The sequence below is a fragment of the Trichechus manatus genome, unplaced genomic scaffold (assembly GCF_000243295.1).
Source record: "Trichechus manatus latirostris isolate Lorelei unplaced genomic scaffold, TriManLat1.0 scaffold00137, whole genome shotgun sequence".
NCBI classification, from domain to species: domain Eukaryota; kingdom Metazoa; phylum Chordata; class Mammalia; order Sirenia; family Trichechidae; genus Trichechus; species Trichechus manatus.
In genome coordinates, this window is record NW_004444073.1 from 5,790,981 (window position 1) to 5,806,378 (window position 15,398).

At 44.1% G+C, this 15,398-nt stretch overlaps 1 protein-coding gene across 1 annotated transcript in view; it reads left to right on the forward strand.

The window, feature by feature from the left end:
* The first annotated feature begins 3,525 nt into the window (after positions 1–3,525).
* The window catches only part of PDE1C (phosphodiesterase 1C), a 744,082-nt gene continuing 732,209 nt past the window's right edge, over positions 3,526–15,398 (forward strand). The window contains exon 1 of the mRNA XM_023739603.1: positions 3,526–3,832. Within this exon, the coding sequence (XP_023595371.1) occupies positions 3,526–3,832 (307 nt within the window). The remainder of the gene's footprint in view (positions 3,833–15,398) is intronic.

Sequence of the window (15,398 nt, forward strand, 5' to 3'; positions counted from 1 at the left end):
GCACCATTTGTTAAAAAGACTGTCTTTTCCCCATTTGATGGACTTTGGGACTTTGTCGAAGATCAGGTGACCACAGGTGGATGGATTTCCATCTGGGTTCTCAATTCTGTTCCATTGATCAATGTGTCTGTCGTTGGACTGGTACCAAGCTGTTCTGACTACTGTAGCTATATACACTTGGGACATCTTTAACCTCCGCCTCATAAGAACCAGTTTTGTGCTGGTTCTTATAGAAGAAATTATTCAATGTTTTATCTATTCATTTTTTGTCACAGACCTATGGAAGGAGGACTTACAGTGGATTGGAAGTTGGAATAGATGGCCCAAAGATAAAACTCAAATAATTTTTTGATTTTTGCAGTAGACAGAACATTGGTTGCAGTCAGAAGACGTGGGAGCTGGTCTAACCATCACTCAGGTTTGGGCAGTCCATATTAGCTTTTGTTTTAGCCTTTGTTTTGTTTGAATATAGAATGAAGGTGAATACCTTTAACCTTTCTAATTTACAAAGATACTGCAAAGACAAATGAAACAATGGAGCAACTGGCAGAAAAATATCTTGTGTCATTGTTTTTAAAAACAATAGTTATGATGTTATTCATGTACCATACCCAGAGGCTTACCAACGTTGTCATAATGCCAGGGCTCTACATCCCAACCATATTCCGGCCCTCAAATTTCCCTGGAGCAGGTCACCCTCTGACCTTTCAAGGCTGAATCACAGGCATTTTTCCATTTATTTTTTAATGCCTGTGGTACAGCTCAGGCTCTCAGCATTATATATTATGTTGTATTAACAATATATTATATACATATTATATATATGGTTGACTATTAAAAGGATAGGTACCTAATCAATGCTAAACGATCCCAGTTGGGCTCTTTGCTCCTGTGTGTTCTGGGGTGTGTGTGTGTGTGTGTGTGTGTGTGTGTGTGTGTGTACAAGTGCCAGGGGAGTAGGCTTTTCCTAAACACGAGGATAGGAAATGGGAGAAGACATTATCCCCAGAGTGGCAAAGCCCTTTCAGAGCATCCTTCGTCATGGAAGAACTAGGCTCTGGGGTGTGGCTTGCTCGGGAAGGGAGCAGAGGGAAATGTGGACTGCCTTTTGGATCAAGGGAGAGCTGGATTTGAAACCTGACTTAGTAACTCTCTATTGGGGTGACCTTGGGCAGTCATTTAACTCTTGAGTTTGCTTCCTCTTCTGTAGAATGGGGGACACTTATCCTGAAGGGTAATTTTGAAGATTAAATGTAATATTTGCAAAGTACAGGGCATGCAGTAGGTGCTTAACAGATAGATAATAAAAGGAAAGGAAGGGATAGGAAAGGTGAAAGACACTCATATTTACTGAACTCTTATTCTATAAGGCGGGGCATTCAAAATAGATAAAAAGAGCATGGCCTGGGCTCCAACCAGATACTGGCTACTGGGCTGGAGGTCCCCTGCTGTGCCAGACACAGACCCCTCAGTTACCTGATATGGGATGTGATGGTGTATGTGTGCATGTGTGTCCAGGGGGAGGGCCTGGGTCAGTTAGGCTGGCAGAAGGACTCTGGGGGCTCAGGGTAGCAGCTCTTTACCATCCCATAGGGAAATATTGTATTTCTGTATTTTCACAACAGTAGAGCCAAGTGGAATATGCCACTTAGGGTAGGTCCAGAACCTCTTCCCTCTTTCCACGCAATGTTTGTATTATTAATGATGCCCATGTCTGGTGCGGAGGGAAATCAAGTCAGGTGCAGGAATAGGAAATGTCTGCCAGGGAGCTGCCATTCTAATGGGGCCTTTGCCCAGAATAAGGATTTATACCATGGCCTATTTGTCTATCAGGTGAGCAGGGAGAGAATAAAAAGTTATTTTTTAAAAAAGTATTAAGAAACTAATAGCCATGCAAACACATGGGCAGGTGGGTCCTGTTGCATTCTTTTTGCCTGCTCTGACAAGATGGGTCCCTGATGTTGGCAGAGGTGAGAGGACACTTCTCGTGGCCCTCCTATGGTGTGGGGGATTATGGTGTGTGTGCTCCCACATGGTGGAGGGTCCCCCACGTAATATCGGCTCAGGGTCCAGGATTTCAGCTTCTGCCCACCTTGCAGGAAACACCAAGGAGAGAGGGCCGTGTTGGACCCGAAGCTGCCCCATCCCAGTTAATCCCATGACGTGTCTCTTCTCTAAACACCAGGTGAGGATTCTAAGACCCTTTCTTTTCTTCTCCCATTTTGGGGTTTGTTGGTCTGATTGGTTCTAGAAGCCACCTCCATGATCCTACTACTTTGAATTTATTTATTTGCATGCCATTTTACAAATGACATTATCAAGAGTCATAATATGCTATAAGAGTGCTGGGCAGAGAGTGGAGGAGTTTGGGTCCCAGGCCAGCTGAGGAATCCCTGATAAGTCACTCTCTTCACACACACACCAATCTCAGATATCCTCTGTAATGCACAACTGTCTTGCTTCATAACTCAGTGCCTGAAAACCTTCGGAGTGGGGAGCAGTGTGGATAGAAGGCTGGATCTAGCAAGAGGAGTCCCAGGCTCAAGACCCAGCTCTGCCACTAACTGGCTGTGTGACCTTGGAAAGACCTAAAACCTCTCCGGGCAACAGGCTTTGAGTTTCAACAAAATCCCTAGGCTGCCCTTCTTGCTTCTGTTTCCAGATTAGGCGCCACCATTTCTCCATGGCAGTCAAAAAGGGATGAAGCCAGTGGCCTCAAGATGGCCAGCAGGGCTGGGGCTGGGGCGGGGCGGGGTCGGCCTATTAATAGGGCCTCGGGCACCTCCCAGCTCCCTCCCCTGCAGTGAACTAGCTGATTTGCCTCCCCCTGAGCTTCCGCCTCTCTCAGGCCTCAACCCCCCATAGGAAGGGCGGGCAGACTGGGTACTTACAAAGAGGCCGCGCCGAGGGTAGGGGGCACTGGAGGAGGTACGCTAGGCAGGGGAATTGCCAAGCCAGCCTCAGGGGCAGCTGCGGGCAGGGGTCCTGCGGCGAAGTACAGCCCAGAAGATCCTGGCTCAAAGAAGAGTAACTGAGAAGAAAACAAATCTGGGCTCCACCTCCGCCGTCACTAAACCTTCCACCCTCTCCGGGGACAGGGTCGGCCCAGATGTGCTGGGAGGAGCAGGAACGACTCTCCAGGTCTTTGGCCCCAAGTGAACCAAGAGCTTAAAGTAGAGAAAAAAGTACCGCTTACTTAATGCCACGCTGCCTCCTCCCCGGATCCTCCGCCCAAGGTAAAGCCTTCAGACAACCTCTGCACGTCGACCCCACCATCAAGTGTACCCATCCACTCTGGACTGTCAGGCGCGGATACAGCCCCGGTTACCCTCAGTCCGCCTGGGGTGGGAGCGCAGCTCTCTGTGTAGCCTCCTCCGCTGCCGAGGAGGGGCTGCAGCCGGCCGGGTCGGAGCAGACGGCTGGGAGCACCCCGGCGGGCGCGAGGAGCGAGCCAGCTTTTGGCAGCCGTAGGGGTGCGGGTCCCACCGGGAGCCACAGCTGCTCCCCTGGGCTCAGCCCGCAGAGATGGGCTCCGTCTCCTCGGCGCTGGCGCGGTCCCGCAACGCTGTGGTGCAATTGGGCTCGTCGCCACCGCAGCCAGAGGCGCCTCGGGCTCCTGCTGCTTGCCGAGACTCACGCGTGCTCCCCAAGACCCGGAAGCCGGAATCCGAGCGAGGAGAGACGCCCGCTCAGCACGCAGCCTGGGAGGTGCAGCCGGCAGCGGGGAGCGGGGAAGGGCTCCCGAAGTTGGAGAGTCCGGAGCTGTCCCCGGTGCTGAACCGCAGGGAGCGCGTGTCCCAGCCCTACTTGTCCCGAAGCCCCAGCGCCGCGGGTGAGTCTACTTAACTCGCGTAAGGATCCCGGGGAGCTGCTGCCAGGAGACCTTTGGCGGGCTTATTATCTTCTCCGAGAGAAGAAAAAGCTCTGTCTCCCAACAAGATTTTGCTTTTCTTGTCGTCTTGCCCATAACTTTTTTCTTTCTTTCTTTTTTTTTTTTTTCCACAAATTAAGGCTCATTTTTAGTTCAGTAGGGGCTTATTTCAGAAGGACCATCTTTCGTAGGGATTTAAACAGTAACTGGCAAGGCAGTTTGCATCCTAAGGATTTCTTTCTCCCAGCTTTGTGCTGGCGTCAGCACCGTGGGGAAAAGTCTTCCTTGTTTGCTGTCTTAGAAAACAAGGATAAAGGAAGCACTCCTTTCCTTCTCCTCCCAGGGGAACTGGGAGAGCGTAGAAGATTCCTACTTGTCCAAGAGTTGGTTCTACGTGTGAAGAAAGGAACCAGCGTTTGGACTAGTTTCTTCGGAAGGGACTTGAGGGGGGATTGAGAGAAGACTTTTTAGGGTAAGAAGTCTGGGAGAAGTGATAAGAGACGCAGGATGTGGAGTCAGATGTGGATTTGAGTCTTTACCTGCTGCTTTCCCTGTGATCTTGGGCAAGATACTCAATTTTTTCATCTATTACTTAGGGATGATACTACTACTTACTTCACTAGGTAGATGGAAAATCTTATCAGGCACATTGCGTGTAGAAGTATTTTGCAAACTGTAAAATACTATACAAATACTCAATATTATACCTGACGAGATCTTTTGAACCTAAAGCTGAGGGAATAGTGAAAGTTTCTTACTTTTAATGTTTTAATCTGAGACATTTAAAGGTTCTTTTTCATCAGGACAGGTCCTGTTCTGTGTAAGTGGGAGGAAAACTCCTGACTTGGTACATGTAATTTAACGAAAATCTCTCACACTAGAAAGGTTACTAAAACCGTCAGCTGGCCTTCTGGTCTCGTACATGAATCCTCACCTGTCCCAGGCAAGGTTGTGGTGCTCATTGTGATAGTGTGTTGAGTTTTCTAGAAGGATTCAGTAGATTCAGTGGATAATGTTGGTTCCCCTAAAGAGAGAGGAATGAGGTTAGTGAGGAGGGAAATTGGCTTACACTTTGACTCAATGAGAGATAAGACTACATGTATTGTTAGTCCCTTGAAATTTTTCTTTTAAAAATTTTATGAGTTTTATCCATTAGCTTTTATTTGCTTTTATTTTGTTCAAACAGCCTTTTTTTTTTTTTTTTTTGAGAAGATAAATACACATTTTCCTTGCAAGGGAATTTATCATTGTAAAATGTACTAGTTCCTTCTATCCATAGGACATCTCTTTGTGGTATTAATGGAAAGAGAATCAGATTTGGAGTCAGGATGCTTGGGTTCTGTTAAGCTCTGCATCCTTGGAAAGGATACTTACATTTTCTAAGCCTGTCCTATCTGCTCTTTTTAGTGAGTACAAATATAGTTGAACCATCTCCTATGCCATAAAGCTCAAAGGACAAGTTGGAAGAGAAACTGGTTTGTACTATTAGTACTGTACTAGTGTAAGGCATTATTAAAGTATCTGGAGGCTTATTATTTTCTAATGTGTAGGAGGTGTATTTAAGCTTTTATGCAAATTTATCACGCTCTTCCATAGTTTTATAGGATAAAACATGGGCTTCCTTTGTAAAACTCTTCCATTTTAATTTGTGTGTTTGTGTGTATTATCAGTTAAATTACAAACATATGTATCCATAGAATGATATTGCCATGTTTTTTGTTCTTATGCTTTTGGTGGTGTGGGCAGAAGATTCCGATCTTGCAATTAATTCACACATTTATAATGCCCGAAAACGTATTTTGAGGAATCTGCTTAGAATTAATTTCTGTTCTGGAGTTAGTGAGTATACGTATACCTTGGAAATAGTTTGAACTTTTAGATTGAACAAGAATTAATTTTTTTCATTCCTTCCATTTAATTTCATTATATCCAGAGTTTTATACCCCTTAGGATAGGTACTTATACAAAGTTATTAGATTTCTATATTTTGCTCTTTTTTAAAAAAGCATAGTAGTTGAGCTTAAATCTTTGAAGTGTGGTAGGTTTTGATAGCTGGGATTACAGATGAGGCTCAGTTTTACCGTATGTAAAAATGAGTTGAGTTGCCCCAGCAGTGAAGCTGGCTAGACTGGATTGGATTTCTCCGGATAATGAGTAGAATGGCACAGAACTTGTGAATACCAGGAGCCAATTAGTGTGCTGCAATCTAAAATTTATATCTTATAAAGCAGACTGAATATGTGTATGCTGTGTGGCAGATGGTACTTTAGGACATGGAAGGATGGGTACTTTTTAAAGTTATCATTTTACAGGTGAGGGCATTAAGGCACAGAGAGGTTAGGTAATTGGTTAGTATATGCTAACAGCTAGTATATGACAGAGCCAGAATTTAAACCCAGGTAATCTGGCTCTAGAACTTTGTTCTTATCCATTTCTCTATGCTGCTTGTCTTAAATGCTGTGTTTATTTCCCGTTTGTTAGTCCTTCAGTTTATTATTTGGTGAAATCCTTTGGAAGTTTTATCTTGTCCCAGCTATGGCGAGGGGAACCTAGGGAAAGTGCTTTGGTCTTGGGAAGTGGGTGTTAGAGTATTAAGAGGGAAACAGTCACCTTGGGTACCACTGTGGTGGTAACTGAAGCCAGAGAACTTTAAGGTGAAAATAAAACTCAGGGTGCAGAGTCAGGGCAGGCAGGCCAGCTGCCTCTCCTTATCTGATTTTAAATGTGGTGAGCCTCTGAGATGGGTTTTATAAAGGATGCTGATGGTCCCCTACTCCTCTCACATCATGTTGTTGTGAAGATTCAGAGAGATACAGTGTTAAAGCCCAAGTGGATACCCGCATACATTAAACATGGGTGTTTTGTGTGCTTGTTTATTTTCAGAGCTTTGGGACCCACTCACCGTTGGAAAGGATGGAACAGGTTAATTCATTTTCAGTGACAGTCACCTCAGAATAAAAAAGAAATAAAACAAACAAAAAACTTGCTATCTTAGTTATCTACTGCTGCTATAACAGAAATACCACAATTGGATGGCTTTAACAGAGAGAAATTTATTCTCTTCCTGTCTAGGAGGCTGGAAGTCCAAATTCAGTGAGCCAGCTCTAGGGAAAGGCTTTCTCTGTCTTTCAGTTCTGGGGGAAGAGCCTTGTCATCAACCTTCCCCTGGTCTAAGAGCTTCTTAGCACAGGGACCCCAGGTCCAAAGGATGTGCTCTGCTCCTGGAGCTGTTTTCTTGGTGGCATGAGGTTCCCCTTGTCTCTCTGCTCGCTTGTCTCTTTTGTATCTCAAAAGGGGATGACTCAAGAAACAACCTAATCTTGTAGCTTGAGTCCTCCTTCATTAACATAACTGCCTGTAATCTTGCCTCATTAACATTATAGAGGTAGGATTTAAAACACATAGGAAAATCACATCCGATGACAAAATGGTGGACAATCACACAGTATTGGGAATCATGGCCTAGCCAAGTTGACACACATTTTTAGGGGACACAATTCAATTCATGACACCTACCATAGCTATCTGTCTATTGTTAATCATCCGCAGTGGATTATCTGAAGCTTCTAGCTTTTGTTATAAATTTCTCTGGGTGGGGAGACACTTTGATATTATTAATTAAAGTAATTTTTAGTCTATAATCTGTGTATTAACATTATCAGGGCACTTTAAATTTTCAGTTACTGTTCCTTTCTCTTTTTTTGTCCTGCTGTCTTAACATTTAGAAAAAGTAAGTCCCGCAAAGGGCTACTTTTAAAGTGCAACCATGATTTTTCGAATGACTGTCTTGGAGTATTGTCTCACACATTTTCATTGTCCACTTCTTGGTTTTCCATCTGAATCCTCTATGACTACTGACCAAGTTAGCCCCATTTGCCTCTAGCTGGGTCCTCTCAGATGTTGCAGTGAGTGGTTCTCAAGCTTTAGTGTGTATGAGAATCACCTGGAGAGCTAATAAAGCAACTAGAGGCCCAGGCCTGATGGTGTAGGATCAGGCTTGGGCCTTAGTACCTTAACCAAGTTTCCCAGGTGATTCTGCTACCGCCCGAAGCGCATCAGAATCACCTGGAGTCTTGCTAAACACAGGTTCCTGGGCCCCACTTCCAGGGTTTCTGATTAGTAAGTCTGGTTGGCAGGTTCGAACCCACTAGCGGCTCTGCAGGAGAAACGATTTGGCGATCTGCTCCTGTAACGATTACAGCCTAGGGAGCTCTATGGGGCAGTTCTACTCTGTCCTATAGGGTTGCTATGAGTCGTAATTGACTCGAAGGCACACAACAACAACAGGTGTGGTGTGGGGCCTGAGAAATTGCATTTCTAAGTTTCCAGATGCTGCTGATGTTTTTGGTCAGAGGAACATACTTTGAAAACCACAATGAATAGAAATCACCTAGAAGGGCACTATTCTCAGGTCTAGTGTGTTCCTGATTTCTTGATTTGGGATTTTTGACAGAGGCTGTTGAGGAGGAAGATTCTGCATTTAAGGCAGCTCTCATTCACCGGATGTCCCTCCTTCACTCCCCCCACCCCAGCCCTTTAGCAACCACTCTTTTTGTCAGTTTCTAAAAATGTCAGGATAATTACGATTCTTTGCCAGGGATGCTTTTCATCTGGGATTAAGGTTTTTTTTTTTTTTTTGTAACTTTTAGCTGAATGAAAAGGACTGATGAATGTAAAAATAAAACCAAACTCTATTCATTTTTAAGATCAGTGGGTGGATGGGTGAAGTGGTGATGTCACTAGTGCCTTAATCTTCAATATTCATAACATCTCCTAATATGTGTCCCTGTTCTGAGTTAATTTAAACAGACACAAGCAGCCTTCTAAAAGCTCATGAGAATGACAGGCAATACTGATGAGAACAGACGTGTGATGGGCAAGTGATGGGTCCCTGTGGATGTGGCACTACCTCCAGGAACTGCCCTCCATGACATAATTCTTTACCATACAGAGGCAAGTCCTATCAAGTGTCCTATCAAGGCTGGAAAGTCTCTCAACCACTTTCTTTTGACTCCCTTTCTTGGAAGTTACTAGAGTCATTGCTTCCAAAGTCAGTGTCAACTTAGGGCACAGTTGAGTAACCTCCATAGCCCTGAGCCACCAGTGATGCATTTGCTCCTGTTGGGTGGAAGACTTAGGGAAGGAATGCTTCATATTTGTACAGAACTTTACAGCTTAGAAAATCCCTATAGAGTCTCTTTATCGTTTGATCTTCAGGGCAGTTTTCTGAAGTAGATGGACCTTATTGTTCCGTTTACTAAAGAAAGAGAATTTAACTCAACTTTGTATTTATTATTGATGACAGGCTTTATCACTTGCAGATCACTTGCGGTTAGTTAGACTTTCAGGTGGCCCATTACTAATTCCACCAGGCAGCATGGTGCTGGGGAAAAAGGCTTTGGAGTCTCCATCCTTGGCTCTGACACTTCCTGGATCCATGAACTTAACTCCTCTGAGTCCATTTCCTTATCTGGAAATGGTACTGACCTCACCTAAATAAGGCACTTTATGCAAGGCACTTAGGACAGGCCTTGGGACATGGCAGGCATGTAGTAAATATTGGTTACCTTTACAGGTAAATGAATGGATCAGAGACATAGGTGACTTTCCTGGAGTCTCTCATCTAGTGGACTGGCAGAGCCGGGATACAGATCTTTTGATACTAGTCTGGTTCTTTTTTACAATACCATGATGATTCCTCAGTGGGGGAAAAAAAAATAACTGCAACAAGGAAGGTAGGAAAGAGAAAGAGAATGAGATCAGAAGGAGACTGAAGGCCGAAGGGGAGCCAGCTAGAAAACACAAAACTGTCTAGGTGATGTTGGAGGGTTGGGCCCTAGATCACCTACTCCTAAGGTAAAGACACAGATCTCACAAATTTATATCATCCCTGGTGTTATCCTGTCATTAATTACCCAAATTGTTCAACATAGATAGTGGTGTGTGTGTATGTATGTTTTAGTTTTAATTAGCCTTCTAAAAACCCATTGCCTTTGAGTCAATTCCAACTCATAGCGACCCTATAGGACAGAGTAGAACTGCCCCATAGAGCTTCCTAGGCTGTAATCTTTATGGAAGCAGACTGCCACATCTTTCTCCTGTAGAACAGCTAGTGGGTTTGAACTGCCAACCTTTTGGTTAGCAGCTGAGCACTTAACCACTGTGCCACCAGGGCTTCTATCTGTCCTGTAGGGGTGAATTATTATTTGCTGCCATGGAGGCAACTTCTTAGCAGAGGATTCTGAGGCTTGATTGTGTTTGGATGCTGATTGGTCCTCCTGGCATATGGTCCCATCTATGTGCAAAGGTGGAATGGAAATGTAGTCTTCCATGTATCCAGGGGAGCCCTGGTGGTGCAGTGGTTAGATACTCAACTGCTAACCAAAAGGTTGGTAGTTCAATCCACCAGCTGCTCCTTGGAAACCCTATGGGGCAGTTCTACTCTGTCCTATAGGGTCTCCATGAGTCCAAATCGACTCGATGGCAATGGGTTTAGTTTTTTTTTGTTTTATGAATCCAGGCAGAGGAGGAGAATGATAAATATTATGTACACTAATGACGTTATCTGGATATTACCTGGAGTTAGGAAACCAAAAGGGAAGAACATGCTTGGCATTTCTCAAGCTGAGAGAACTGAAGAAAAAAATTCAAGTCTTGAGTTGCAATATTGAAGGATTCTATGGGCAAAATACTGACCAATGCAGGAAGCATCAAAAGAAGATGGAGGGAATATACAGAGTCACTGTACCAAAAAAAATTGGTCGATGTTCAGTCATTTCAGAAGGTAGCATATGATCAAGAATCAATGGTACTGATGGAAGAGGTCCAAGCTGCACTGAAGACACTGGCAAAAAAACAAGGCTCCAGGAATTGTGGAATACCAACTGAGATGTTTCAGCAAATGGGTGCAGTACTGCAAGTGCTCACTCATCTATGCCAAGAAATTTGGAAGACAGCTACCTGGCCAACCAACTGGAAGAGATCCATATTTATGCCTATTCCAAAGAAAGGTGATCCAACCAAATATGGAAATTATCACACAATATCATTAATACCACACACAAGTACAATTTTCCTGAAGATCATTCAAAAGTGGTTGCAGCAGCCCATCGACAGAAAACTGCCAGAAATTCAAGCTGGATTCAGAAGAGGACGTGGACCGAGGGATATCATTGCTAATGTCAGATGGATCCTGGCTGAAAGCAGAGAATACCAGAAAGATGTTTACCTATGTTTTATTGACTATGCAAAGGCATTCAACTACGTGGTTCATAACAAATTCTGGATAACATTGCAAAGAATGGAAATTCCAGAACACTTAATTGTGCTCATGAGGAACCTGTACATAGATCAAGAGGCAGTCGTTCGGACAAAACAAGGGGATACTGCGTGGTTTAAAGTCAGGAAAGGTGTGCATCAGGCTTGTATCCTTTCACCAAATTTATTTGATCTATATGCTGAGCAAATAATCGGAGAAGCTGGGGCAACAGGATTGGCAGCAGACTCATCAACAACCTGCTTTATGCAGATGACACAACCTTGCTTGCTGAAAGTGAAGAGGACTTGAAGCACTTACTGATGATGATCAAAGACCACAGCCTTCAGTATGGATTACACCTCAACATAAAGAAAACAAAAATCCTCACAACTGGACCAATAAGCAATATCGTGAAAAACGAAGAAAAGATTGAAGTCGTCAAGGATTTCATGTTACTTGGATCCATAATCAACACCCATGGAAGCAGCAGCCAAGCAATCAAACGACGCATTGCATTGGGCGAATCTGCTGCAAAAGACCTCTTTAACGTGCTGAAAAGCAAAGATGTCACCTTGAAGACTAAAGTGCGCCTGACCCAAGCCATGGTGTTTTCAATCGCCTCATATGCATGTGAAAGGTGGGCGATGAATAAGGAAGACCGAAGAATTGACGTCTTTGAGTTGTGGTGTTGGCGAAGAATATTGACTATACCATGGACTGCCAAAAGAACGAACAAATCTGTCTTGGAAGAAGTACAACCAGAATGCTCCTTCGAAGCGAAGATGACAAGACTTTATCTCACATACTTCGGACATGTTATCTGCAGGGACCAGTCCCTGAAAAAGGACATCATGCTTGGTAAAGTGGAGGGAAAAAGAGGAGGACCCTCCAGAAGATGGATTGACACAGTGGCTGCAACAATGGGCTCAAACATAGCAACAATTGTGAGGATGATGCAGGACAGGCAGTGTTTCATTCTGTTGTACATAGGGTCTCTATGAGTTAGAACCGACTCGACGGCACTTAACAGCAACAACAAGTGATGTTATCACATTTTAGAGTTGATATTCCTCGTTTTACAGCTGAGGAAACAGGCTTACAAAGGTTAAGTGACTTGCCCGAGATCACAGAACTAGTAAGTAGCAAAGCTGGAATTCAAATTTGAAATTGAAGAGATGATAAATCTAAGTTAAACAATGGTGAACAGTGCAAGATAGACTTTAGTTAATTAAATTGCATGGTAGAAACCCCTGTCTCAGAACAATTTAAGATTCTTGTTAAAATGCATTTTCCCAAGCTCTTTTCTAGACCTACTGAATCACTGAGGTCCAGAAATTTGGATTTTACACCCTCCTTAAAACCCATAGCTGTCAAGTTGATTCTGACTCATAGCGACCCTAAAGGGCAGAGTAGAATTGCCCCATAGGGTTTCCAAGGGGTGGCTGATGGATTCGAACTGCTGATCTTTTGGTTCGCAGCCAAGCTCTTGACCACTGTGCCACTAGGGCTCCAGTCACCCCCTGTGGTGTTCACAGCATCCAGTTGAGAGGTTCAGTGACTTGCTCCTGGATAGACTGGGGCAGAACTGGGATCAAGTAAGATCATGGAAGTTCAAGGGCTTTGAAACAGTCTGCACCAGCAGACACTGATTTCATTTCCATGGAACAGGCTGATATCAGGAAAACAGATGGTCACATTGGACCACAGTTGGCATCAGCTGGAGCTAATGAGCGAATATCCCAGGAAACTGATGTGGCTTCTGTTCAAACTTGCTCTTCTCAGATATCACCTCTACTTTAATCTCTCTGAACCTGAGTAAGAGAAGAAAAAAAAATCTTTAATAAATTATTGACTTTAGCTTGTCAAGTTTTTTTTTTTTAAACAAGACGATACCTTGCACTTATATTGTTTTTGCATTGCTTTAACAATTAAAATCTTTTGAATCTTACAAGCCTTTGAGGCAGCCAAAACCAAAAAACCAAACCAGTTGCTGCCGAGTCAATTCTGACTTATGGTGACCCCATGAATGTCAGAGCAGAGCTGTGCTTCATAGGGTTTTCAATGACTGATTTTTTTGAAGTAGATAGCCAGGCTTTCTTCTGAGACACCTCTGGGTGAACTCAAACCACCAACCTTTCGGTTAGCAGCAAGTGAGTTTGTTGTTTGTACCACCCGAGGACTCCTTGAGGCAACCAAGACAGGCACTATTACTATCCCGTTTTACCAATAAAGTAACTGAGGTCAGAGTAGTGGCAAGACTTGTTCAGGTCACATAAAAAAAAAAAAAAAAACTGTTGCTGTCGAGACAATTGTGACTCATAGCCATCCTATAGGACAGAGTAGAACTGCTGCATAGGGTTTCCAAGGACTGCCTGGTGGATACGAACTGCTGACGTTTTGGTTAGCAGCCATAGCTCTTAACCACTATACCACCAGGGTTTCCTCAGGTCACATAGCTGGGAGTTAGTATTGTTTGATAGTTAAAAGGCCAGGATCTGGAGGCATACAGATGTTGTTAGAATCTTGGTTCTGTCCATTATTAACTGGGTATTCTTGGACAAGTTTCCCTGGGTGGCACAAAAGGTTAAATGTTCAACGACCACCTGAAAGATCCAGCGGTTCATAACTACCCAGGGGCACCTCAGATGATAGGCCTAGCAATCTGCTTCTGAAGGGTCACCGCCTTGAAAACCCTATGGAGCAGTTCTACTCTGTACACATGGGGTCTTCATGAGTTATAATCGACTTTAGGGCAACTAAAAACAACAACAAAGTCTTGGACACGTTAATTAAATTCTGTGAGACTCAGATTCCTTATCTGTATGGGTTTTTTTTTTTGTTTGTTTGTTTAATGTAAAGCTCTCAGCATGGTGCTGGGCACAGAATCAATGCTCAGTAGGCATTGGCTATTATTTTATTAAGGGATGTGTGACTTAACTAGTAGTAGAGGTGGATTTTTAGCATGACTTCTTACAACTAGGGTTAAGCAGTCGTCACTGTCTAACTTTCTGAAGGAAATTTGTTGAAACGAGTATTCACTCCTGCTTTGCACTGGCTTTGCTGGGTGCCTCTCAATTGATTTTTTTGCTCATGGAGCCTGTGCCATAGAAGGGATTTTTCTGTCCAGAGCCACTCAGCTCACAGTAAAAACTTAGTGACAACTGGAACAGTGAAAGATCCAGATGAGCCTAGTGTCAGGTTTTGCTCCAGGTGGTGCTTGAAGCCATTAAAGACCCAGAATGTTGGTAGTTTTGAGCTTTGAGGCCAGATCCACGTGCTCTGAGAGAGGCAGCAGCATTGTGAACCATCCTGGCTCTCCTGAGGGTGGGTAAAGTGTGTTGGCTGGGAAGCAGGGACTAGAATGGGCATTTTAGACTACCTTCAGTCTGTGGTTTTTCTCTGAACCTCCTTAGACTCACACAGGCGAGTAGTTTCCCCTCAGTCTCTCACAGGGTTACCCCCTCCGCAGCTCTTCATTGTTGGCAAATTCCTCCTCACTCGAAGGTGACAGCCATTCCCTCTTACTCACCCCCCACTAGACCTGCTCAGAGTTAGAGACGTGTATTCTGAGTAAACACTGGGATGAGTTGGCTCTACGAACACTGTTTCCAAAGAATGTGTGCAGACCCCTCCCCCAAGTCTGAGCCTTACCCGGTTCTCCCTCTGCCCCTGATGATTCTTCCCCAGGTCCTGTTAGCATCCCTGAGCTTCAGCCTACCTGTTGTTCCATGCTCTCTTTCCCTCATGCTTTGCAGAGTAAAGACTGGGTTAGGGTCAGGAATGGGTGGGGGCAGGGATGAGGCTAGATGATTAAACTGTGCATATTACTCAGTAACAACCCATAAAAAAATAATTATAAACAATTGGCCATCAAAAACAAAAACCAAAACAAACAAACCCCAAAAATCCCAAACCAGGTGCCATTGAGTTAATTCTGACTCATGGCGACCCGTGTGTGTCAGAGTAGAACTGTGCTCCTTGGAATTTTCATAGCTGTGACCTTTTGGAAGGAGATACTCAGGGTCTTATTCTGAGGTACCACTGAGTGGGTTCGTTTTGGTTAGTCGCAGAGTGCCTAACCGTTTTTGCCACCCAGGGGCTCCGGCCATCAAAACAGCCCCGTCAAAATGGCTGTTAAAATAGCCATAAAAATGCCATACCGTTTCTAATGCACCATGCAGTTCATTTCTTAGGAGGGAGTAACCTCTTGGCTAAATCCCTCTAAGATTGCATTTTGAATTATCTGGAGATGCTGGGCAGATGATGCCT